Source organism: Scleropages formosus, chromosome 7 (assembly GCF_900964775.1).
Source record: "Scleropages formosus chromosome 7, fSclFor1.1, whole genome shotgun sequence".
NCBI classification, from domain to species: domain Eukaryota; kingdom Metazoa; phylum Chordata; class Actinopteri; order Osteoglossiformes; family Osteoglossidae; genus Scleropages; species Scleropages formosus.
The window spans coordinates 20,441,303-20,466,306 of record NC_041812.1 but is presented as its reverse complement, the minus strand read 5'-3'; the positions used below and the strand labels follow the sequence as shown (position 1 = coordinate 20,466,306).

The following is a 25,004-nucleotide window of genomic DNA, read 5'->3' as shown; positions in this document are numbered from 1 at the left end:
GGCCTCTATATAACAAACAGACCAAAAGACCAAACAGACAAGAGGGAAAAGAGAGAATAATGAGCATATGACAGCGAGACAAAGAGATATATATACCGACACTTGCATCAGATGTTTGGGATCACCCAGAAATTTTCATGTTTTCGACAGAAAGCGATTCTTTCGCTCACCAAGGTAGCATTAAATTAATCAGAAATGATGGTCAATACACTGAAAATGTCATAACATTTTTTACTTTATATAACAGTTTTAAAACTGTTATATAAACTTTAAACTTCACATTCATCAAAGAATGCTCCATTGTGCCAGCTAGAACAAAGACAGTACTCCAGCTTCCTATTTCTTAGAAGAATGATTTGCATCATTGTCCTGCTGCAAAATGAAATTCGCATCAGTCAACTGCTGACCATAGGGGACAACATGATGCTGTTAAATAGAGTGGTAACCTTTCTGGTTCATTACTCCTTGCATTCTGTATAAATCTCCCACCTTACCAGCACCCAAGAAGCCCCATATCATTACATATCCTCTGACATGCTCGACAAAAAACATCAAGTACTCTTCCAGCATCCTTTCATTTGCTCTATGTCTCACATATGTTCTCTTCAGTGATCCAAAGACCTGAAACTTACATTCATCTGTCTGTAATACTCTTTTCCGGTCATCCACCGTCCCATGTCTGTGTTCTTTAACTCATTTTAACCCTTTCTTTTTATTCTCCAGTTTCAGATGTGGTTTTTTCTTTGAAACTCTGCCTCTAAGGCCAGCATCCCAGAGTTGTCCCTTCACTGCAGATGGCACTTCTATTTGGTGTATACTATTTAAGGAAGGAGCCAACAGAGGACCTGAAAGGTGTTTTTTTTGTCAAACTACATACTCTGATATACTTATCCTGTTGTGCAGTTGTGCATCTGGGTCTTCCACTTGTTTTTAAATTCTGGTTAGATCTAGTTTCCCCCTTTTCTCTCAAGACAGTAGGGGACACCTTTGTATGAAGTCTGTTTCTTGGCAGTCTGACACATTAAGCAGTAATAACCATTCGCAGCATTATTAATGATGTCTTGGCTGTGTTTTTAAGTCAATTTCATGGTACCATGAAAGTGTTAGTTCTTTCAAAAACAAACATTTCTGGGTAATCCCAAACTTCCGAACACACACACACACACACACACACTTTCAGAGCCGCTTGTCCCATATGGGGTCGCGGGAAACCGGAGCCTACCCGGCAACACAGGGCAGAAGGCCGGAGGGAGACGGGACACACCCAGGACGGGACGCCAGTCCATCACAAGGCACCCCAAGCGGGACTCGAACCCCAGACCCACTGGAGAGCAGGACCCGGTCCAACCCACTGCACCACCGCACCCCCTGCTTCCGAACACTAGTGCATATATAATAAGACCTGTCTGACACTTTGAGTTCAGTACCAAAGTGACTGCCCAAACCAAAGTGATAGGGGATAATAATGTTTTTTCACTGTCTTCTTTTGAAAATATTTACCATTTTTTAATGTAATGTATATCCTTCATTACACGATGAAGCAACAGGCAATGTAGTGGATAGAGAGCTGCTGCCTTTAAACTCAAAGGACCAAGGTTCGAATCTCACCTGCTGTTATAGGATCCCGGATCAAGGTACTTACCCTGAATTGCTCCTATAAAAATTATCTAGCTGTATAAATGGGTAAATAATTGTAAATAGTAGTTTCTAAATAATAAATAACAAAATTGTAGCTACACAGTACTGAAAAGAAAAAAAAAAAAAAAAAACCTTTTGTGGATGTCAAATTACAAAATAACCAGAAAAAAATGCTGTTGTACTGATTAATAAGCATGTTGTATGAAAAAAACAGAAGTATTACAATAAGCTGTTACAGTGCTTTTTCGTTTTACGAAACATTTTCATTGTATGTGGGAAGGGTGTACTTTTAATGTGATGAAAGATGGAAAATGAGCTCCATATGCTGAAAGCAGGCATCTGTGGCCTTGAGACGAATTGACCTTCAACTCTCCCTCCCACTAGGGAGCATCCTCACACCCTCCCACCTCATGCAAGGACAGGAGCCTGTCACCTTGTTCCTTTCAAAGAGCTCACTCTGGATGCTCTTGAGGTCGCAGTCGAGGGCAGTGGCAGCCTGTCTCCGCCTGCGCGCCAGCTGCTCCTCCAGGTCCTCCACCTGCGCCCGCAGCTTCTTGTTGTCCCGCTCCAGCGCCAGCTTTTCTGTCTCCAGCCGCTCCCGCCGGCCCCACTCCGCTGCGTTCTCTGCTTGCAGTCGCTCCATCTGGGGGGCACGGGGGGTGGTGGTGTTGGAGACATTTACATTTACATTTATTTATTTAGCAGACACTTCTCTCCAAAGCGACTTCCAATGAACTCTATGTAGTGTTATCGGCCCACACACCTTATTCACCAAGGTGACTTACACTTCTAGATACACTACTTACAATGGGTCACTCATTCATACATCATGAGACAGAGCAGGAGGTTCAGGATTCAGTTTAATTTAGTAATAGTAAAAATCCCAGGGTGCTTGGTGGACTTCTACATTCATTTCCTTTTCACAAGTGGTTGAAGATGTATATTTCCCAAGCACTCAGTTTCCTTACAGAGCAAACTTTATGTAATGCTCCCTGTGACGCTCCCATTTAAAGTCACAGAAAGAATGTGTACAAAAGGATAAAGTGAGAGAGATGGAGGGAGGAACAGTGAGCTCAGAGAAGAGGACCAAAGGGGAGGAGATGTGACCACATGAGATGGCTGAATAGCAGGGACTGAAAGATAGAGAGCAATAAAGGACAAAAAGGAAGGAGTCAGGAAACGTGCAAATGCCAAGACAATAATAGACATACAAACGTCTCTTCCAACATTTCACTAAAGATCTGGAAATCAATAACGGAGATTGGAACATCAAGGCTATCTCACATATGAAAGGAACCACTGGCATCTTCCTGGAATTTCCTGTTATCAGCAGATAGTTCTTAGAGCGTAAATGGAGAAAAATAATTGTAAAAAAACAGAATATTTACTTGGCCATCTTAGTGAAAAGATAAGTGAAATTGTGTGTGGTCTTATCATTCCTCCATTTAGATTGGATTGCAGTCAATGACATTCTGGGTAAGAGAGATAATTTTTCAGGACCTGCATTCTGATGGAGTTGACCTACTCTCAGAGTGTCACACAGGACCTTTTGGACTTCATACAGTATTGGTGAAGATGCAGTGAAAGTGCAAAAAAACTAAAGCCACAAAGTACTTACTGGGATGGAAAAGTCTGTGTTTGTCACTTTAATAACCATGATTTAGCATCAGAGCTGTTATACAAAAATTAGAATGAAAATAATTATATTTTGTTTTAAAATATGCAAGATATATTTTTTTACATTTTTATGACCAATAACCTTTGTGTTTCAGAATGCAAGAATCAGTATCATAAGAGAATGTTGTAAGGCACTGAAGTATTAAGGTTTTTTTTTTTCTTTACATATGCATATTTACTAAGAAATATACTTAACATGTGCAGCACAGTGGCGGAGCAGGTAGCACTGGTGGCTAATAGATCCTGTGCTAGGAGGTTGGGTTAGGGTTCAAGTCCAGCACAGTCTGTGTGGAGTTTGCATGTTCATGTGAGTTTCAACCAGATGCACTTATTTCCTCCCACAGTCTAAAGATGTGTTTCTACTGCACTCTAGTGTGTGTGTGTGTGTGTGTGTGTGTGTGTGTGTGTGTGTGTGTGTGTGAGAGAGAGATTGACCTACAATGGTCTGTTTTCCTGTACAGCGTGTGCCTACACCCAGTGTTGCCGGGATAAGCTCTATACCACCGTGGCCCTGATTAGGACAAGTGGTCTTTGACAATGGGGAAGTACACTAAACATGAAACACATAGCACAAGTGACAGATGGTTATGTGATTAAGGTCCACCATGGCCTACCCAAACACAAAAAAAAACAAAAAAAAAAAAAACAAGCTAACTGTACAGTCAGAAGATAGCTGCCTGCAACTTAGACAATGAAATCTGGACCAAGCTGCACTGCAATTTCTACTAAGAACATCCACAGAACCACTCTTACAAAAAGCTGCAGGAAGAGACAAAACGCATAAACACACTGACTCAGCACCAGAAAAACATTCAAAGTGATTCATAAAAAGTCAACACAGTGCTACCCTGTAGCTAGGGGAATGGGTGGAATCAAAGCAGGATGCGTCAGTATTTTTGTTTTTAATTTTTTTTTTATTGTTCCCAGTGGGTATATGGAATGTGCATTCTATATTTGTGAAACTGTTTTAATATATGGTAAAATAAACAGCACAAAGGCACATGCTCATAATGACTAACAAACTAACAGACCCACAGACAGACACAAAACTAATGATTTCTTGAAAATAAGAAGCTGTTTAAGTGCTGTTACAAAAATGGGCTGTGAGGAGGTGTCGCAATTTCCTCCGATGCTCTGATGTGACTTACTGTGGCGACAGGTCAAGCAGCTTGTCCATGGTGGGCCGAGTAGGTGTTAACGCTTTCCACCGGCCCATCAGAACCACTCAGCATTTATTTAGCACTTACTTATCTAGCTGATGCTCTTATCTGAAGCAGATTTAAAGTATTTAACCATTTATACAGCTGGGTAATTTTTCCTGCATTAACTCGGGATAAGTACCTTGCTCAAAGGGGGGATTTGGACCAGGGTGTCCTCTAAGTTCAAACACAGAAGCTCTAACCAATACACCACTTGCTGACCCCAAAATTTTAGGTTTGTACACTTTTTTTTTTTTTTGCTTTATTTACTCTTTTATAAAGCTGGTTAACTTTTACTATATCCATTGAGGTTAGGTACCTTGCTCATAGTAGTACAACCGATACGATTGGAACCTGGATCCTTCAGGTGCAAGGCAGCAGCTCTAACTACTCCTCTCTGCTCCAGGTGCTGGCTGAATAACTGCACCTGTAGTCGTGATCCTATCTGAAGATGCGTTATCTCACTGCCATGCCAAACACACCTCTCAGTCCTCTGAAACGCAGCACACCTGCCATGTGGCCATAATAACCATGGAGGGCAAAGGGGTAAAAAAAGTACCAGTCCCCCAAGATTCTCCCATTTAAGATAGCTCGCCCTCTCAGGCAATAGCACTTGATCACAGTATGAAAATATCGTCATGCTGTCGTTGTCATATATGTGGACATACTAATTATAAGTTGCTGTTCCTGCTTTTATGTTGCTATGCAAAAGTGTTGCTGCTCTTACTTAAAGCAAAGCTCTACCCCCCCACATCCCTCAACATTACTCAGTAGATCAGCTTTGCTCAAATGTTATGCTGAAAGAGAAGCATTCGGTGAGCTCCAGCTCGGAAAGATGCTGTAACACACCTAAGCCGAATGCACCTGGTTGTCGAAGAACTTGGATTCAGCCCTGTGGCTTCAGCAAAAAACAACAGACACGGAGGTGGCCGCTAGCGTGATGTCATCATTGGAGATGGCCCTGGAGATTAACAGCACATTTGCATCGCTGGCAAGCTCTCCGTTACTGCTGTGATTGGCGCTGAGTAAAAGCTGGGGGTGGGCAGCTCATACTGAGGTAAAGTGAGAAAACAAGGCACGTTGTTAAAATGTTAATAAAACACAATGTCAGTCATGCTCAGAGCGACAGCTTGGTGGAAGCGAGACTCTTAAAGCCCGGAGCCAGTCTTTGCAGCTGCTTTAAAGTGACATTTCTCCTTTCCACTTTATCTCTACCGAGTGACAGCACACAGGGAAGGGAAAAGAATGAAAGGACGCAGCAAACGGCACCTAATGAATGACTCTGGGCTATGCTGGATTTCCAGCTGTCTCGTTTTGGGTTTCACTACCTGTCTATTACGTGTCCCAGCCTCACATACACGCCACACTACGCCACAGAAAGAGTAAATTAGCGTCATAACGCAAACCCAATAATAACTCTTTTTCACGAGCCTCCTGTGCTTGACGTCTCCATTATTCTGCAATGAAAAACGCCCGCCGGAGAACAGGCGGCTCATAATTAAGAGTGCCAACAGCATGAGGAATTGCGGGGCAAGAGAATGAGTCTGTTTAAACAGTGTGACGCCGATCAATGCGGACGATGGCTACTCGGTGATGTGCTATTGACGTGCCGCTGTGAGGGAGTGGAGAAGGGGTCATGACTTCGGGTCACACCGAGAGGGAGACTAGGGTCAGACGTGACTCAGAAAGGTCAGTTGCTGTGGGAAGGTAATCTGTTTAATTACTGTGGTGGGGGGGGAGGGGGGTATACTGACAGCAACAAGCATGTGTAGCCTGCTTAGGATGGTCCATTTGCTGGATGACAACCTGCCTCTCAGCACTTGAAGTGCCACTTCCTCGTAACCCTAACCCTAAATGAAACCTAACCCCCTGTTTGACACAGGTAGAAACTGATCCAGTCCTCAGACATAACTCAGGTGTGTTCAGTCCGTTCTTGTGGTGTGAAAGCATATACAGGCAATTCTTGCAAATGCAAAAATAAAGAGCTTTTTGTCTCCTCTATCATCACTTCTCATCTCACACCGGTTTTCAGTATCTGTGCCCACACATATTTAGCAAAACAGTGGCTATATGTCATTACACTTCATTGTGCAACCATTTCTCACAGGTGATTCCCTGCTGTACGGTGCTGGATTTAAATTTTCTGACTAAGTGTGCCAGTGTTTGTAGTCTATCGCATCTTTGGTGATTTGGTGGAGGACTTCTCGTCTGCCACACAGGAGGCCCCGGTTCGACTCCTCGACAGTGCAGCATGCGGTTTTGCGGACAGCAAGAGGCATAGAGGTTTCACTTGAAGGTTCCCAGGTTTGAATCCCACCCCTTGTTGTAGTACCCTAGAGCAAGATACTTACACTAAACTGAGATAGAAAAAATTACCCAGATGTATAAATATGTGAAATATAGCGAATAGCTTAACATTATGTCGCTTTGGAGAAAATGATCTGGTAAACAAATACATGCAAATGCAGTGCAGTATAATGTTAAAGCATACAGTATTTTCATGTCAAACGGACCTGATTTTAGTGTTCCTAGGCCCTCGGTACTGTCACTCTGAATAAGAAAAACTTGAGGTAAACAGCAACTGAATTATATCTATTAACACAATGCTATTCTAATGCTAAACCACATGACTGATGGAGCAAGTCACATGACTATCATATGAAAACTTCTGCTTTCTACAACAGACACTAGATAGTACATGATTACTGATTTGAAGCACCTAGAGCCATAAGTTGGAATGTGCAGAGGTTATTATGGCCTTTGCTGAAAAGACAAGCCGAAGAAATAAACTTTGGTAGGAAACGCCAAACGCTTTGTAAGGAATTTTGCTAGGAAATCTCTAGAAATACTAGAATTACATTTCTAAAAACTTTGAGTTTTAATTCCATTAAATTCCTCTCACAGTCTTTTTTCTTGGTTTTTTCCTCTTTTTTAACTTTTTCCCTCCTTTGCAGGCCTTAAAAATTTTGCAGGCAGTAGGCACCGCATCTACAGTATCTAGTGGTAAATTCGGCACGGTATGCTGACTGCAGATGTGAGATGTACGGGGAGGCAGCCCTGTGGAATGAGCTCTGAGCGTAGGAAGGGGAGGGAGGGAGGGTGGCTGACCTCTGCTCTCAACTCGGCCAACTTCTTGTCCATGCTGTTGCGTGCCCCCAGCTCGTCTTCTAGGTCCTCAGACATGCGGCCCAGTTCATCCTGGTGCACCTCCTTAAGGAGGTTTAACTGGAGGGAGGGAGACAGAAAGAAAGAAAGTGACAATGAGAGGTATGTCTCACAACTTCCCATACCGCCTATCTCAGACAAATCGCTGCCAGAAAACACATCATTTGCCAACTGAGCACGAGAATGTGAGCTCCTCCCGTCTACGTGAGCGCTGCTGCTGATGCATTCCCTCAGCAGTCAGCTGTGCCCAGTGGGCTCACATGTAACAGGAAATATCTATTTCTACCACACTCAGCCTTCAGCTCACTGGTGTGCTTTGTGTGTGCAATCATTACAGCGTCCAGCTTGTTTAGTGTAGTTTACCTTTATTGGTTTATTTTATTCACACAAAAACTAATACACAGTGGTAAAATTATAGAGTACAATAGATGTAAAAAGAACCAGCAAGCTTATCACAGGACCTCTGCAAAAACAAACAGGGTTAAAAATCATGAAGGTGAGTCCAGGGAATATTAGATACACTACTACTAATGATGATGATAATAATAATAACAATGTCAGCTGATGACTAACACATTGATAGCCATATTCAGCATTATGTTGTTCGATAAATTTTTTAAATGTAATTCCTTGAGTAATGCAACAGATGAATACGGTTTCAAGTAGAGAGGAACATTTTTCCGTACGTGGACCATGGAATTGTCATGAGAATTGCCCTCGTGTACTTCTGAAGTAGGGGACATGAAGGTGGGATGACGTTTGGGTGGAATACATATGAATGCAATCAGCGAGAAAAAAAAAAAAAAAACGAGTTATTAAAACATAAAGGAAGGAGATTCCTTAATGAGTGGAAAAGTAACAGACGTAAATAATTCAATTAGCTGGAAAACTTTCAGAACTTCAAGACTACTTAACAAAGGAGAGGAACTCGTAAGAGGGGGTTAAAAAGTAGCAAGGCTAACCAATTTTTATAGAGAGAGAAAAGATGATTAAGGTGTATATACCAATACAGAATTACAGTGAGGAATATAAGGCCAGATCAGAGAATAACACAAGGCACTAAGAAGTTCGGTGGATACGATGTGTGCAGCTGCAGATGCTATTCCTGTCCTCTGCAACCCGCATCCTTCTCTCTCTCATCCTCTCACCCCTCTGAGTGAGCTGGATGTGGTGTGACTCACAGGAGAACTGCCCGTCTGCAGCTGGCTGGCTGCTTGTTTGAAGGACATTTTTAAAAAAACAGGAGCTGCTCTGTCAAGTCTCATCCCCACCTCCCCCATTCTTTTTTCCCCCTGAAGCATGAGCGCCCCCTGTTGACTGCATCCTCTCACTGCTCCAAGCCGACGCTTCCGGATGCCACAGCTGTTATCGCTTTGAGAAAAACAGACGTTTGTTTTGAAGTTGTAATCAACGTGTGGGCTGTGTCTGCACAGAGTGGACAGGCGCCAGGCTGTAATGACAGCAGAGCGGCTGGACTGCGACGGCTGGCTCTGATTTACAGCCACGGGGAGTCGCCAGGCTTTACATAATAGCAGCTCTGATTAAAGAACTGACCTGCAAAGCAGACATACCTCTAATTCGCAAAAGGCCCCCACTTGGACGTTTACACTTACAGAGCAATATTTTGCTCTACAATGACAGGCGGAAACCGTTCCAAACACACTACAGACAGCAATTCAGTGTCCCACTCAATTCGCACAATGGAGTAATAACTCTGATTGCATTCCATTCATTCTGGCCCTTTCAAACATACATCATTCTGCAGTAAGGATAACATTATATACTAGGTCAAACTTTATAATATGAATAACAGAGTATGGACAGTAGCATACACTCCCAATGGTAAATGCCTTCAGTGATGTACATGTATGGGATGTTTATAAATTATTACTGTACTCTGATAAAATTACGCTATAAATGTTTATTGGAGTATCTGATGTATGCTGTTTTTGCATTTACAGTTCATCTTCAACTTATCAGCAGTATTGGGACTGTAACTAATTTACATTTACTCATTTAACAGATGCTTTTATTCAAAGCAACATACATCTCAGAGAAAAATACTATATGTTCGTAACTCAAATTCTTCATAAATAGGGCCACTATGTCACAATCAACAGATGCATAATAACATATGTGTCCCTCATCTTATTACTAAACACTGAATTCAGGAACACTGCATAGGAGCAGTAAGCACAAACCACAATGTCTGTTCACTGCACATGGGATAAAATTGGTCCTGCACTGCTTCCCCTAACAAACAGCACCACTGTGTTTCTATTCATCTGAGTGCATTTTGCTGTCAACTAAAGGCAGCAACTGGAAATGCAAGCAAATTTCACGCCGCAACAGAAATCTTGAAAAGGCAACAGTGAAGAGAATAGTTAACAACAAACAAACTAGGAAATGTTTTTATACTCAAATTCAACTCAAGTGTTCCTAACACAAGGTATCTTTATTTTTAAAGCTGAGTTTTTGTGTATATTAGAGAGATTTTTCTTGTCTCTGTAGCCCTATGACAGCCCTTAATGAAAGATGGCATCCATGACTAAGAAAGCACAACGGAGAAACAAAAACTTCTGAAAGTGTTCAGCAATTGTTCAGAATAACGTACAGAAAGAATTCACCTGATGTTAAGCCATTTGTGGATGAGTACATTTCTGGAAACATGAATAAAAGAAAACAGAAAGAACAGTGACAGATGGTCCGTTTCCGAGGAGACCATGGTAAACATTCAAGCTGTTTTCACTCAGCCACCAACACAATTGGTTAGACGAGTTTCATGCCAGCTACAGGCACCAAAGTCTACAGCTCAGAGAAACTTCTAGAATTTTTCTCCTTTTGAGAAAAACTGCTTGTGTTTACCGGACCTAAATATAACAGTATCGCACACTCTAATCAGGGTACTGTTTCACGTTGTAGTGAAGGGCAGCTTCCTACGTTCAAACTCACAGGCTTTAGGGACATGTAACCCTCACACCTCCTTTATCCTGCTCGGTGGAAATGTTTCGGTGCTTACAGCCTCAATGACTTCACCCGTAGCACCCCCCCACCCCAAGTCCAGCTCACCTGCTGCAGCGCCTCCTGCTTGCTCTTGTTCAGCTCCTCATACTTGAGCTTCCACTGGCTGAGTTCCGTCTCCAGCTTCTCAATGCTCTTACTTAGTGAGTTCTTGTCCCTGCGGACAAAGGAGCGTCTGCATCACTCGAGTCGCAGTTTCCAATGGACACAAACGTGGGCCCTATCATCCACGAGCACAACGTGGCGTAGTAGCTAGGGGTTGCTGCATTAGGACTCCGAGGCCCCAGGTTCGAATACCACCATTTTCTGTAGTACTTTTGATCAAGGTTACTTACACTGATTTGATGCAGTGAAAATTATCTTGCTGTATAAAATCATTGAAAGTAGTTTAATATTATAAGCTGCTTTGGAGAAAACTGTCAGCTAAATAAATGTAAATGCTCACTCTCACAGTCATTTCCTGGACATCAAAGACCTCGATCATAGCTATCTTACTGTTGTCCTTTGGCTCTTCCAGCTCACCTTAACACCATTTCTCAGAACGGTTATGACAGCAAACCGAATTAGCTTCTTCAGAGCAGTGGTGGCCCAAAAAACCTCCAAGGACTGAAACTGAACTACCCTACCATAAATGCACACTGAAACCGGACAATTTCCTCTGCGCAGCATTCTCCATTTTACACTTTTTCTCTAAAGTGTCTTACATCATTAAGCTACTTTCACTGATTTACCCCATTTTTTACGGCTGGGTAATATTTACAGTATCAATACAGGGTCAGTACCTTCCTCAAGGTCACTACAGGAGGAGATGGGATTCAAACCTGTGACCACTAAATCCAGAGCTAGCAATACAAAGCACTGTGGTATCTGCCACTCCATTTTACACCCCAACAGACCTCCCTTCCAATTCAGTGAACATTACCACATTTAGACAGTATTTACTGTATCTGGAGCCTTGCAATCCCTCCCTGTTGCAGCATCAAACCACATCAGCCATGTTTCGCATGCTGCCCGTTGCTGGGTTACTGCCGGGTTAAAAACTCTGACCTCTCAACCATAAGCACGGGCTTGTGTGCTCAAATCAAGGCGCGTGAGAGAATGACATGAGTTCGCCATCTTGCAACCAACTACATTTAAAGAACCCTCTGCAGCTCTGCCTCTCGCAATTTAAATGGCAGCAATTAACGACGTCGCTCATCTGCATCTCGTTAGTAGCATCCAGCGGCGTCGCTCGTTCGCGACAGGCAGAAGCAGCGAGGTTACTGGGCGTGACTCGGAGCCTCCAGCACCCGGAAGGCAGCCCTGCGCGTCAACGGCAAGCAGCCGTCTGCAATAAGGAGCTGCCCTGCGCCATTGCTGGGCTGTGTTTCTCTATAGTCCGTCTCCAGGGGGACTCTGACTCAAACCCACTTAGTGTAACGAAGGAACCACGTAAGGAAGACGTTATTGGTATGTACAACCACATCACACTCCTGAAATCACATCTGTGCCATTTCAGGAGTCATGCCCATTCCTGTGCTGTTACTAGAGGATGACATTTTTTAATTTCTGTGGCATATGAATAGTGTTTGACCCACCAAAGTGTTCCCACATGTCTCAACAGGTTGTCTCCTTCCACTGACTTCCTGTGGTTGCCCGTATCAAGTTCAAGACCGACATCATCACCTGTCCCGATCATCTTTGTATTTCCTATCAATTCTATATTCAACTACTCGTGTAATGTGCGCCATTGGTATCTGACAAACTGATGGCACTTTGACAGTTGCATCTATATCGATTACTCTTCATTTGAAACGCACTTTTGTTTACTCTGAGTTGTACGTTACCTTTGGTGTCTGTGAAATTAATAAATTTCAAGTTTCAAGTTTATTGTCATAAGTACCGTGTACGAGTATCACGAAATTTAACTGTAAAGGCATTTCTAAAACCACTGCTTACCTGCTTCAGTCACCACCCCTTTCAGAGGAGGTGAATCTCTTTCTCAAACATCAAATTCAATAACTCTTCAAGGACCTTCACGTTCCAGTCCCATAGAAATTACACACTAGCGCACAAAGCAGTCTTTCCATAAATTACAGGAACAAATTCAGAAAAGCGGTCCTGAGACTAGCTCTCCGACTCTGCAGTAGATCTAGGCTCCCACTGGAACAGTTGATGTGCATCTTGCACACTGAATGCTGGAACGAGAGCGGTTATTAGCAGGGAACGCACTGCTGCCAGCACTCTGATCAGAGCTAGTGTGATCCAGATGACAGGCTTGCTTAATGAGGAGAAAGCGGTGCTGATCATTTTGAATCTGCCTCACTTGAGTCTCATCTTCATGGAAGTCAACAAGGAGCAGGGTGCTAACAACTGCACTGTTACGCATCACAGGAAATTTAAATGACAATGGCTGACAGGAAGCACAATGAAATTGTGTTGTTGGTTTTCAATCAAGTGTGTTTGACTTTGGCCCCGTGACGCCTGCTTATCGAACGAGGCTGCTGCAACAATAACACTTTAATTCACTCAGCACTACTCCTCTTAACAACACTCAAGAGCACTGACTATACTCATGTTTGGCGATTTAAATTAATTAAGCTCATGGCAGAATGGGTCAAACTCCATCATTATGTGCAAACCCGCAGACCCTCCTGTGACATGCCCATCACACAGTGTCCTGCTTCCTTACTCGCGCTCCTTCAACAAGACTTTCTGTGATTCATCCAAGCGCAGCTGGAGAGCTGTGATCTTGCTGCTGTCCTCCTCCAGGGTGCTGATATCGTCCCAGAGCAGGCGACCGCGGTCCTGCCGGCCGAGGGCTGAACGCAGGCTGCTAGCGCTGCGGCCGTCCCAGGACTCCGGGGTCTCAGCTTTGGTCCGCAGAAGTGAATCCAGCAGCTCCATGTCCTGTGGAATACACAGAGAATAAGAGGGGGTTAGGGAGCAAGGCCCATGTGCAGGGACACAACTAGGACACAGTGGGACACGGTGTACCCTACGCACATGAAAGTATACACACAATTACATGTCTGTCCATAACACCAGATGTCATGTCCTTTAAAAACTGAAATACAAGTTGCATCCTCCCAAAAAAATAAAAACTGTCAAAGAAAAAATATGGATTATTAGCCACATGTTGATGTTACTGTTATGGTTATTCTTGTTTTGAATATTATTGTTCTAATTGCTGTTCCCTATAATTACCATCATTATCATTCTGTTTCCCAATGAGAACAAGTTCTAATGTTTCTTTTAATGTTCCATCAGGGCATCGTAACACCAGAGTGAAAAAAGAATTATGGACTTACTGTGGGGATCACAAAGAGCTGACAACTGGCTCTGAATGCCATTTCTCATTTTAATGACAAACACAACCCGCTGTGTCTAAGAACAGCCGGTATAATTTAAAACGCAGTGGGTAAACATGACCACAACATGCAACAAAAAACAAGGGGGAAAAAAAATAAAACCAGACTAATCTGCCCCATATTGCCATTTCCTGTCTGAAAACAGAATGCTTCTTCAGATATCGCATATCAAAGCTAGCCTTCAAGGCTGCACATGGTACAATTTGCGGTGTACATTTTGCTGTTAACACAGGAATTTTGTCATCTTACGTGCAGTTACAAGAAGCCACCACAAGGTAAAACAGAACCACTCATTAGCCACTCAACATTTTGTCAGAAAATTGATTTTTCTTTTACTAGCATTACATTACAGCTTACACATAATGCTGCAGATGGTGTAACTTTCACTGTACATTTCACAAGAGTTTGATTTTACAATAATTTTACCAGCTGAAGTGCAGTTGCAACAAGATGCCACCAGGGGCCTCCGGAGGCAAACAGATCCACCCGCTGCTGCTCACACGTGGAAGCACTCAAGGGCACCTACACTACAAAGTTATGCTGTCAACAGGGGCAGAAATGGAGCCCAGTTTGAGCAGGACTTCAGAACAGAATTACACTTCTAAAAGCACCTTGCCTAGTAAATATTTATCACATAACAGTGGTAAAAAGATTTTTAAAAAAATAAAACTGAGCTCTGCTGATGTTGGCCGCAGAGGTGCGTCCCATGATGGACGTCGAGCCGCCAGGATGCCGTGCTTTCTAGCCTCGGTGATTTTCCACTCCTGCTTGGCAGCTGAGGAGCAGCCCGACAGTAGCTTTTGCTTCTCGGTTCTGTGTCCGTGTGGACCTCAAACTCCACCCTTGTCTTTCAAGATACATGGGTCATAAAGTTGCCATTCATAATCTTCATTCCCTCAAAAATGTGGTAAAAAGTGAGTGAGTACAGAGTAGAAGTGGGTGAGCGCTACATAAATACATTACCACAGCTAGGTATAACGGTACCTTGCTTACAAAGGTGAGTGTGGGAAAAGTAACTCAGCTGTGGCTGTTTTTATATGCGAGTATGTCAGTCTCAAGGACTTTAAACCAAAACCATGTGAGAAAATTGTCTGTTACAGTAATGAGAATCCATAACGATTTGTCCGAAATTTCAGTAACACCCTCTTTGGCACTTTAACATCTTTCAAAATGAAAAATCATTTAAACTTCCTTAAGATTTTCAATGAGATCCTGTTAGAGTTATGAGAACCCATGGAGAAATGAGGGCATTTTAAAGTCTGGAAAACGAAAGATCCGCTTCATCTTTAATCTTTACTTCTTGATGAGACATCATGGAAGTATGAAACTTCATTTAAATCTTGTCTGTAACTATGACTACCACTTGATTTTGTTTGTTGATTGAGATCACATGTAAGTAGAATCATGTATCCAGACACCATATTTTCACTTAAAATAATTTTTTCTATGGATTGAGATTTTTTTTAAATATTATTTTTGCATTAAAAATTTTCATTTGGGTTACTGCTAAAAAAGTTAAACTATTTATTTGATGCAGACATTTGAAATCAGGATGCATTATGGTAAGGAGTGTTTTTTTTTTTTTTTTTAGTAGAAAATGTGATAATATTTTTAGAGCCAAAATTTTTTTTAAAATATATAAAGGGCTATTGTATAAATGTTTTGTACAAATGTATTTTGTTTTTGAAAATGTTGTTGAAGTCTGGTAGCTTGATTGATGTTAAGTAACTGAAATCACCACAGACATTCATCATTGCTTCATGACACTGACTCTTCTGTGTACAATGAACACTGCATGCAGAAAAACAGCCGTTGAACTGCGTGACGGCAGCTGATATACAGTACATCTATAAGTGTACATTACAGAGGTGTGTTGCAGTACAGCACTCCCTCTGAGCCTTGCTGTCATGCAGCAGCAGGTACACTTACTTCAGAAAGCCATACATTTTGTGTGTGTGTGTGTGTGTGTGTGTGTGTGTGTGTGTGTGTGTGTGTGTGTGTGAGAGAGAGAGAGAGAGAGAAAAGGGATATAAACACTTGGAAAAAGTTGTTCAGCGGTGTTGACTGTTAAATGTTTTCATAACTCATAACACTGTCCACATCTTAGAAACATATTTGCGGCACCTGTAATAAACTTGACAAGAAAAGCTAAATTAAATTACATGTTAACCCTGCAAATAATTTTTTTTCTACTGTTGCTCACAGAACAAGAACCTGCTGCAGTAATACTTTGTTATTTGTGTTCTGGCAGTTAAGAAAATTAAATTGACTCTTTTCTGGAAAAATCACAAAGAGACAACAAAACACTGAAGGGAACTTTGGAGAGAACTACATCAGGAAAATTTGAACTTTTAATGAGAACCTTCAGACAACAAGAATGCTTTAAAACCAGGCAGCAGGTGGTGTGGTGGTTAGAGTAGTGTCTTTTAACTCAGAGGTCACAGGTTTTAATCCTACCTCTTGCTGTAGTACCCCTTTATCAAGGTTCTTACCTTGAATTGTTCAAGTTTTAAAAAAAAAAAAAAACACCCAGCTGTATAAATGGGCTGTATGTCACTTTACAGAAAAGCATCTGCTAAATGATTATATTTAAATAGATGATATGTACAGGTTGTGATTAAAATTCACCTGTTACGTATGAAAATATTGCATGGAACCGATTTTGTCCTCACAGCAGCCTAAGAGACAAAAACATACAAGCTGTACACTCCTAGATGGAATTCCTGCACCAATTTAAAAGCAACAGCCAAAACTATACAACAGAGAACATATGAACTGAAAACTGAGCTACATTCCCTGCAATGAAAAATGATCTTATCCCAGGAGTTCAGTTCATTCCCCTTTGTCTACTGGAAGCTCATTAACTAAACAGCCATTAACAACATAATTGGCTGTGGGCCAGCACTGCTCAAGTAACACCAAAGTAAACTATAAATCTAAGGGGGGAATCTTCAGAATGTATTAATGGATAAAGCTGCAACATAAACTCAAGAGTTTATCATAAGTAATTCAAATTTTGGGGCACATTCCATCACTCTCAGAGATACAAGGCTCATAAAAAAGTAGGAACAGATCTTAATTAAACACACATTCATGGATTATGAGACCACAGTGGGGAAAAAAAAACATGCACACACACACTCGGGATATTTCTGTTGTCACACCAGGACCATGTGATGATTGTCATCAGAGCTGGAAGCTCCACCGACGTGTGTGGGGCAGTGGTGAGGGGTTCAGAGAAGATGCATCAGGGTGAATACACCATCACAGAGTGTACCACCTGGTCCCAGGACTCTTCTGCCGCAAAACTAAACACTGCCCTTGGCCTACAAACCACTCGCATGGGGTGATCCACAGAGCAGCTCTTCTCTAGCATTGGAATCCGGAGGAATTTGTCACGTCGGCACAGACACACTTGTGAGCCCAGGGCGGGCAGATTGGCATCTTGAGAACGCACAACTTCACACTGCAGAGGGAGACTTCTGTGGAAAGTGATTAAAATGGCTCAAATTCATGGAAATCATCATTTTGTGTAGGAACCCAGGGCTTTTCCTCACACCTGGCACAGATAGAGGTACCAGCACTGCGTCTCCCAGAGGGTACCTTCGATAACTGGAACAAACCTGATTCACACACTGAAGTTTCACATCAAGTGCCAAGTTTAACAACAAGAATAACTGCAGAAAGCTGGGAAATGTGCAGCTTATCCACCTGAACAAGTAACATTTTCACAGACATTTATCTGGCCAAAGGCATATCCGGTCTGAATGATATATTTCACACCTGTTTGCCCTATTCCTCCTCAGTCTATAGATCAGAAGGGGCTGCAGTGAGTCTCTGGGTCTTTTGCTGTGTCCCAAGTCTCAGCTGAATAATTAAATTCGGTTGGAGAGAAAACGCATCACCTGACTTCACACCTAGTGTGAAAAAAAGTTATAAACTGGGCTACGTTCCTCTCCGCAGACACTTTTTGACTGTAAAAGCCAAATGATGTTGATCTATAAGTTGACAGCACTGCCAAAACCCGCTTCTGGAACACAACTGCCTGTTCCTGCCCAATACATTTATTCATTTAGATGATGCATTCAATTCTGCTGATTTCCATTTATTTCAATAGAGAGTTCTTCCCACCACAGTGAGAGAGTCCTCAACACAGTAGCAAGGAATGGTAAAGTAGAGAAAGGAATGGTGCAATACAAATATACAGTTACTAAGGCAACAGACATTGACAACTATTAGGATGAGGCAGCTGGCAGCTGTGGAGAGGAAAACAAGAAACGCCAAGCTGCAAAGGAGGAGAGAAAAATAAACCACTTAAAGTATAAGTGTCAGTGGTTGTCTACCCTTCTGGGGCATTCTACTGCGGTGACTGGGGACATGTATGGATATTTCCAGGACAAACAGCAAAATACCTTTCTCCAAAGGAACTAACAAGTGTTAAGCTACTTACTATTATTTAACCATTTATACAGGTGAGTCTTTTATCACTGGAGCAATTCAGAGCAAGTACCTTGATTATGGAAATGACAGCTGAAACGGATTGAAACCTGTGACCTTCAGTTCTGAAGGCTGTAGTTCTAACCACTATGCCACCTGTTGTTCTTGGTCTAAGTTCTACAAAGAATTTAGAGCACAGCTCTATTTCATTTTAATACACCATGTCTTTCTGTATCCTCCGCATTGAGCTGAGGCCGTACTCTATGACAGTTCTCAATGAAGACAGACCCATTCTTGCCAGCACTGGCTAATTCACCAGGCATTTTGTAGCCTTGGGACCCACCTTGCTCCTGTCAGGCTTCTCGGTGCCCACGTCCCGCACGGGCTCTTGCTCCAGCGTCCCTGACCCCTCGGACTCCTGCTCCTGGTTGCAGGCTGCGGGATCAGGCGAGAGGGGTGGTGGGGGGGAGGATGAGGAAGAGGCAGGGCCAGTGCGGCGCAATTGCTCATTCTCGGAGGTCAGCTCCTGGCGCTCTCGCCGAACACTCGTCAGCTCCTTAGTGAGGGCGTCGAGGCGCTGGCGCAGCTGACGCACCTCCTCGCGTGCTTTGTTACGCTCCGCTCGCACCTTACTCCACTTTTCCCGCCAGTTGGCTGTGCAGTCCGACCACCAGCGCATCGTCTTCTCCATCTGAGCAGCCCGTGCCCGTGCTTCCTCCAGCTCCCGCAGGCGCAGCTCCTCTCGACTCTCCCAGTCACCACCGTCAGCCAGACCCATGCAGCCCACTGGTGACAGGAGCAGCGGGGGACTGGAATTGGGTGTGCCACCCACGGGGCTGGGAGTGTTGGCCATGCTGTCCGGTGACATCATCCTATCAGAGCCCAAGCCAAGGCCCAGCCCAGAGAGGATGGAGGCACCGGACTTGGCCTCGGTCATGTGGGGGCTGGGGGTGTGGTTCATTGCTGCACCAATGCTTCCAAGTAACAAAACAGGAAGCTGCGTTATGAGTCCATGGTCTTTGTCACATTGGTTTCCTGTAAAACCAGAGAAGAACAGAAACAACTTTACAGGTAGTCCTTCACTTAGGAAAGGATTAGGGTATATAAACAATTGATACGCATAAGTGCCAAGCTGTACAATAAGTCTTTGTTATATTTAGTTACTAATTTCATACATTTTCCATGTTATAATAAAAATGTAAAAGAATAGTGTATAGTATAATTATATTTTCATGCTGCACTATTATTTTCATGCTTGTTTCTAAATGCCTTCGTACCCTTTTTCTTTTCCGCTCCACCAGAACATTTAAGTTCTCACCGGATAGCCATTGTAAAAAAGAAACATGCAGGGAATTGCAAATGAAAAATTCTGTAAATAAAACAATGGTTTTGTAAATAAAACCCAGTTGCTGAAAGACCAAATAACTGAGTCAGCTTCGAAACAGTTAAGAACACCGAGACCAACCATAGGGTGAGCTGCACAGGTCTAACGGAGATATGCGTATAATACAGAACCAGGTCATTACAGGGCCCAGTCAACGCCATGGCAACGTACAAGAAACCACGGCAACCTGATCCTCGGGCGGGCTGCACATCCAGTGATGGCTCTGGAGACTCAAAAGGCCATGTCAAACGGGCCGGAGCTTTCCTGGAGAGACCAAGGCCAAGCTCAGAGCTCCGCTCAGAGGTCACCACTCCTCACCTCTAACAACAATGAGACATGTTTCTCTGCTTAACAAACCACAAGAGACAAGGAGATGGAGAGAGATGGGGGGGGGGGGGGGGGGATAAAAATGGAGAGAACAAGAGAGTCTGGCTTTGTTTCCTCCCAGGGCTGAATATTAATCATCAAATCACAGTGGAACAGAAGACAAAAAGAAAAGCTTATCCTTGTAACTGGGGGCAGAAAAAAAAAAAGATTGCTTTGGTGTAAAGGATTAAGAGAGAGATTTTGACATTATCCCTCAACCCCTCCAAACACACACACCCCCGAGGAAATGAATCGTGTAATCAGTCTACGCCAATCGCACGTCTCAGGACGATCAAAGCCCTTGATCAGACGTTTTCCTGGTACCCAATTCACCGTGGCATTCTTGAAAGGGAGCCTGCATTGGGAACTAATTCACTTTATTTACCGCTTGGCTGAGCAATAATTCTCTCCTGATTCACGATAAGTCTGTTTCACCAGATCCCACACACGCATCACACAGGTATGCATATGCCAAGACAAAAAAAAAAAATCAATTCTAACTGCTGATCTCCCATCTCTTTATGTGACTTCTTATTTCATTAAAACCTTAACCACATTAATTAAGTCAAAGTTACATCTGCATCATATTAGTACTGATATTAAATAAAAAAATAATACTTCAAAAAAAGACTCAGAACCAGGAATGAGCATAGTTCTCCAGGGACAACTTCACTCCCCGGCTGGCCGTCTCCCAGCCCAGACCCTCGGAGAGGGAAGGGAATATCAGACAGAAGCAGGAGGGAAGCAGGGGACACAACGATCAAGCACATATTTTATTATATGCAGTGCTACATTTTGTTACAGCCAAATGAGATACATCTGTAATCTATAACCCATATCACTGACACTGTTTATCAGCAACACTCTCCTCCATACCATGCTAATAAAGCCTGTTCTCCATGACATGGCAAAAAGGAAAAAGTAGAGCAGATATTAGCCGTGCAGCTCCTATAGTCATTCTTCGTATCTCACAGAGTTGGGTTTCGCGTCTCCTCATGGCAATGAGGGCAACTGCCCAGTAGCACGGGTATCCGAGTTCCACAGTGGGACTGCCGGTGCCTACAGTAACACACAGAACAGAAGACAGCTCTGCTCTCCCGCAAATGGGAGTATTACATACCCCAGATTTTTTTAAAAAGAAAAACAATCACAAAGGAAAACCTCAACAGACCCTTGTTCACATAAATAAGCTTTTAACTCAAAAACAGTCGCGATGCCAAGCCACGCTATCAGACACACTGCTGGTAGTGCTTTGTGGGATGAGAAAAGAAGACAAAGACAAAAATCCACGCCTGCTCAAAACACATAGCAACGAGCTTCCGGCTAGGATCGGCGGGAGAAAGGACATTCCTCATGCAACAGGGAATACAAATACAAACATGGTATGGGGAACAAAAAACTGGGTTCTGAAACAAACTGACCTCCAACTGAAAAAGACATAGCCAGGGACTGTCTCGGGCCACGGTGGCGCTCCAGCATTGTGCATGGCTACGAGTCACAAAGAGAGCCATCACACACGACACACATGGTGAGCTCTGTGTCTGATGGCTTTGCTAACTGTCAGGCAGAAAGCGGCAAACAGCAGAGTGAGATCTGATGAAGGGAGGGTTGCTGTCCGACAAAATGTGAACAAGAAGCAAAGAAAGAAAGAACATAGAAAGACATCAACAACACAGACTGTTGCAATATATTTTAAGTACTGAGACACAAAGAAAAGGAAGATTTTTTTTTTTTTTTTTTTAAAATGAGAATCTCCATCTGGATTTGATAAAAAGAAATATTACTACCAGTAGTATGGAAAAAGACGAGCTGAGAAAAATACGAGAATGAAGGCTAAGTGTACAGAAGAGGTGAGAGGAACAAATATCAGTTAGGTTTTCTTTCATTTATGCATTTAACAGATACTTTTCTCCAAAATGATGCACAACTTGTGTACAAGTGCATTTCACAACAGGCAATAAGCTTCTATGGATATCACCAATTTTGGCCACACACATTATGTCCACCTTATACAAGACTGAGGCTGAAAGAAGACAAGAAGATGATCATGACAGATGACGCAATGCAAAATGTATGTGATTATCAGGAGATGAGGAGAAAAGTGGGTTCAGAAAAAAATGCGGACTGATACCCTATTCAATTCTTCACAGTATCTCGGGCAGGAGCAAAAGGAGGACAATTGTGACATAAGAGCTGTGAACATAGGTTTGGCTTTGTAAGAAGACTGTTCCTTTACTACACCAACCCAAGAGATGCTAAGATTCAGGACCAGAAACAATCCAGTACAGTCAAACACAAGAAGTATCATAAAAGCCAGCTACAGCAGCCTTAAAGTTGATTCTGAGGAAGTATAGTAGACTAACTCCGCTGTTGACACTCATTCAGAAGGAAGGACCGCACCGTGACCCCCGCTACTCTAAAATTACTCAACTCAATTTCAGTCAAAATTACGCAATTAAGTCAAGACACCCACAAGGCACACCAATCTGGGTGGAAAAAAATTCAAACTTTTCAAAGAATTTCATTTAATATCCCTACTTTAACTTCCAGAATGTTTCTTCACATTTATGGAAACTAAATTTGGATGTTGCACACCACTCAACAGCTGACCAACAGGAGACTAGAGCCATCATAGCCCACGGTTTGTGCTTCAGCTTGTGTCAAGTTCTCAAGCTCCATCAGTCCTTGTTTGCTAGTTTCACCTGTTATAATCTCAGTAATCATTATAATTATTATAGGCTCTGTTTGGACTGTCCAAACCATGTCAACTTGTTCACTGAGTGTGAATTCTTTTGCATTGTTCTCACTGATTTTGTCTTTACTGTCCTTTTTCATTGAAGGTTTAATTGATATATTAGAGCTGAATGAAAGGGGGACACGGTGGCACAGTGGGTTTGGCCAGGGCCTGCTCTCTGGTGGGTCTGGGATTCGAAACCCGCTTGGGGTGTCTTGTGACGGACTGGCATCCCGTCCTGGGTGTGTCCCCTCCCCCCTCAGGCCTTGCGCCCTGTGTTGCTGGGTTAGGCTCCAGCTCGCAGCGACCCCGTATGGGAGAAGCGGTTTCAGACTGTGTGTGTGAGAGAGAGCAAGCGAGCTAAATGAGCACAGGCAGACATCCATACAGTATACTGAGTAATTTATGCAGGGAAACTGCCTTATGTTCTAATTATAACTGTTGAAGTAACTGTTCATTTTAATGGAATTTGGTAATATTTTAGCATAAATGAGTGTCAATTCTGGAGCTCAGAACACCAAAATTTTACAATGGAAACCAATAGTAATTATGTTTTTAATTTACAAACATTTACCTTATATGGGATTTTTAAGGAACAAACTACTTTTGCATGGCAGGCAAAGACTGCATTATGTAGATGTAGGTCTCAACACACACCTTTAGCTTCGTGGTCAATGACATGATCCCAAAGCCAGTTCCTCATGTCCTCTCGATAAGTTCTGCCACACTAATGCAGGCTTCCGCACTTGTCTGGACGTCTTGATGCCTTGCCTATGATATTAACACTTCTTTAATGACAAGAACACAAAGTATTACAGCTACACTAGACCTAGGTAAAAGCCATGGCATCAGTGGGTGTCTTCTACAATGGCCTGCTCACCCAAAGAACATGGCAGGGCTTGAGCGTGACCCAAATTTAGAACATATTTAATTTTTAATTAATTTTTTTTAATTAATTTAAATTGTTGAGTCCAAACTGCTTTTTTAACTCCCTGATGACCAAGGGAGTGGGCCTAACAACAGACTCTGGAATGCTCTGTAGCCTTAAAAGCAGAGTGTTGAAGGTCTAACAGGAAGAAGAAACCTGAATGCACAAAAGGATTCCACTGTGAGACTACGGATCAAAACCTAAGAATGTCACTTCAATGAGTGAAGGAATATGTGCAAAATTTCAACCAAGTGTCACATATTAAATGTAATATAAAATGCTTTCAAGTTTATTTGTATTCATACGTAACTTTTCCCTCCATCATGCGTTTTTAATAAAAACGTATTCCCATAGTAGTCCCACCACCTTATTTATACATTATAGATTTAGCAGGGATGGGATACCATGGAGAAGAAGTCCCCTGAAATAAAATGAGTTACACCAGGAAAATGCCGGCAACTCACCTGAATCTGACGATGGAGAAGGAAAAAAAAAAAATTCCATGATATCACAGCCACAAAGGAAGAGATCTATAAATCAGTGGGTTTAGGATACCTGGAACACTTGCTAATGAAATTAAAGTGATTTTTCCATTACTAACCACCACTCCTGTCCCCTCACAATCTCCACCCCAGCGACACACCTATTTCCCTAAACCCTCCCTCTGGGAGACAACCGGAGATACCTCCATCTTCACTGCCTCCTCAGCCTGCCAATTTCATTTCGACGCGGGCAATAATTTTTAGTGCTCATTTTTCATCACAAGCAGCTCTGGCCTGACCTCAGTGCCAGCATCTTCTGGCTTCCAGTAGCTTGCGAACCGTAGAGTGCCGAGGCATTCACCAAGAGAACGGCTGCATTCTGGTTGCTAGTATGGAAAGAGGGGGAGAGTGACAACTCCTCCTCACATGAGAAGAGAACAACAGGCACAATAAATCAGCCAAGCCCTGCTGGGAGGCATCTGTAATCAGATAAAGCCTGACTGCTTTTCACATGCAACAAGAGCCCTGACCTTCCCCATCTCCGAGCGGCGTGGGATCCCCCGCCATCCGTCAACGTTTCCCAAGCCCCCAGGGGCCTGTGGGACGTCCTCCAGCGTTATCCC

At 42.9% G+C, this 25,004-nt stretch overlaps 1 protein-coding gene across 3 annotated transcripts in view; it reads right to left on the bottom strand.

Moving 5' to 3' along the window:
* Nucleotides 1-25,004, bottom strand: part of LOC108926189 (coiled-coil domain-containing protein 102A-like) — a 66,761-nt gene that overhangs the window by 23,951 nt on the left and 17,806 nt on the right. For all 3 annotated transcript variants that reach the window (XM_018738752.2, XM_018738754.1, XM_018738753.2), the window contains exons 2-6: nt 18,831-19,522; nt 13,372-13,589; nt 10,749-10,857; nt 7,623-7,739; nt 2,072-2,281 (exon numbers count right to left, since the gene is read on the bottom strand). In XM_018738752.2, coding sequence (XP_018594268.1) covers nt 2,072-2,281; nt 7,623-7,739; nt 10,749-10,857; nt 13,372-13,589; nt 18,831-19,448 — 1,272 coding nt within the window. In that variant the 5' untranslated portion in view covers nt 19,449-19,522. The remainder of the gene's footprint in view (nt 1-2,071; nt 2,282-7,622; nt 7,740-10,748; nt 10,858-13,371; nt 13,590-18,830; nt 19,523-25,004) is intronic.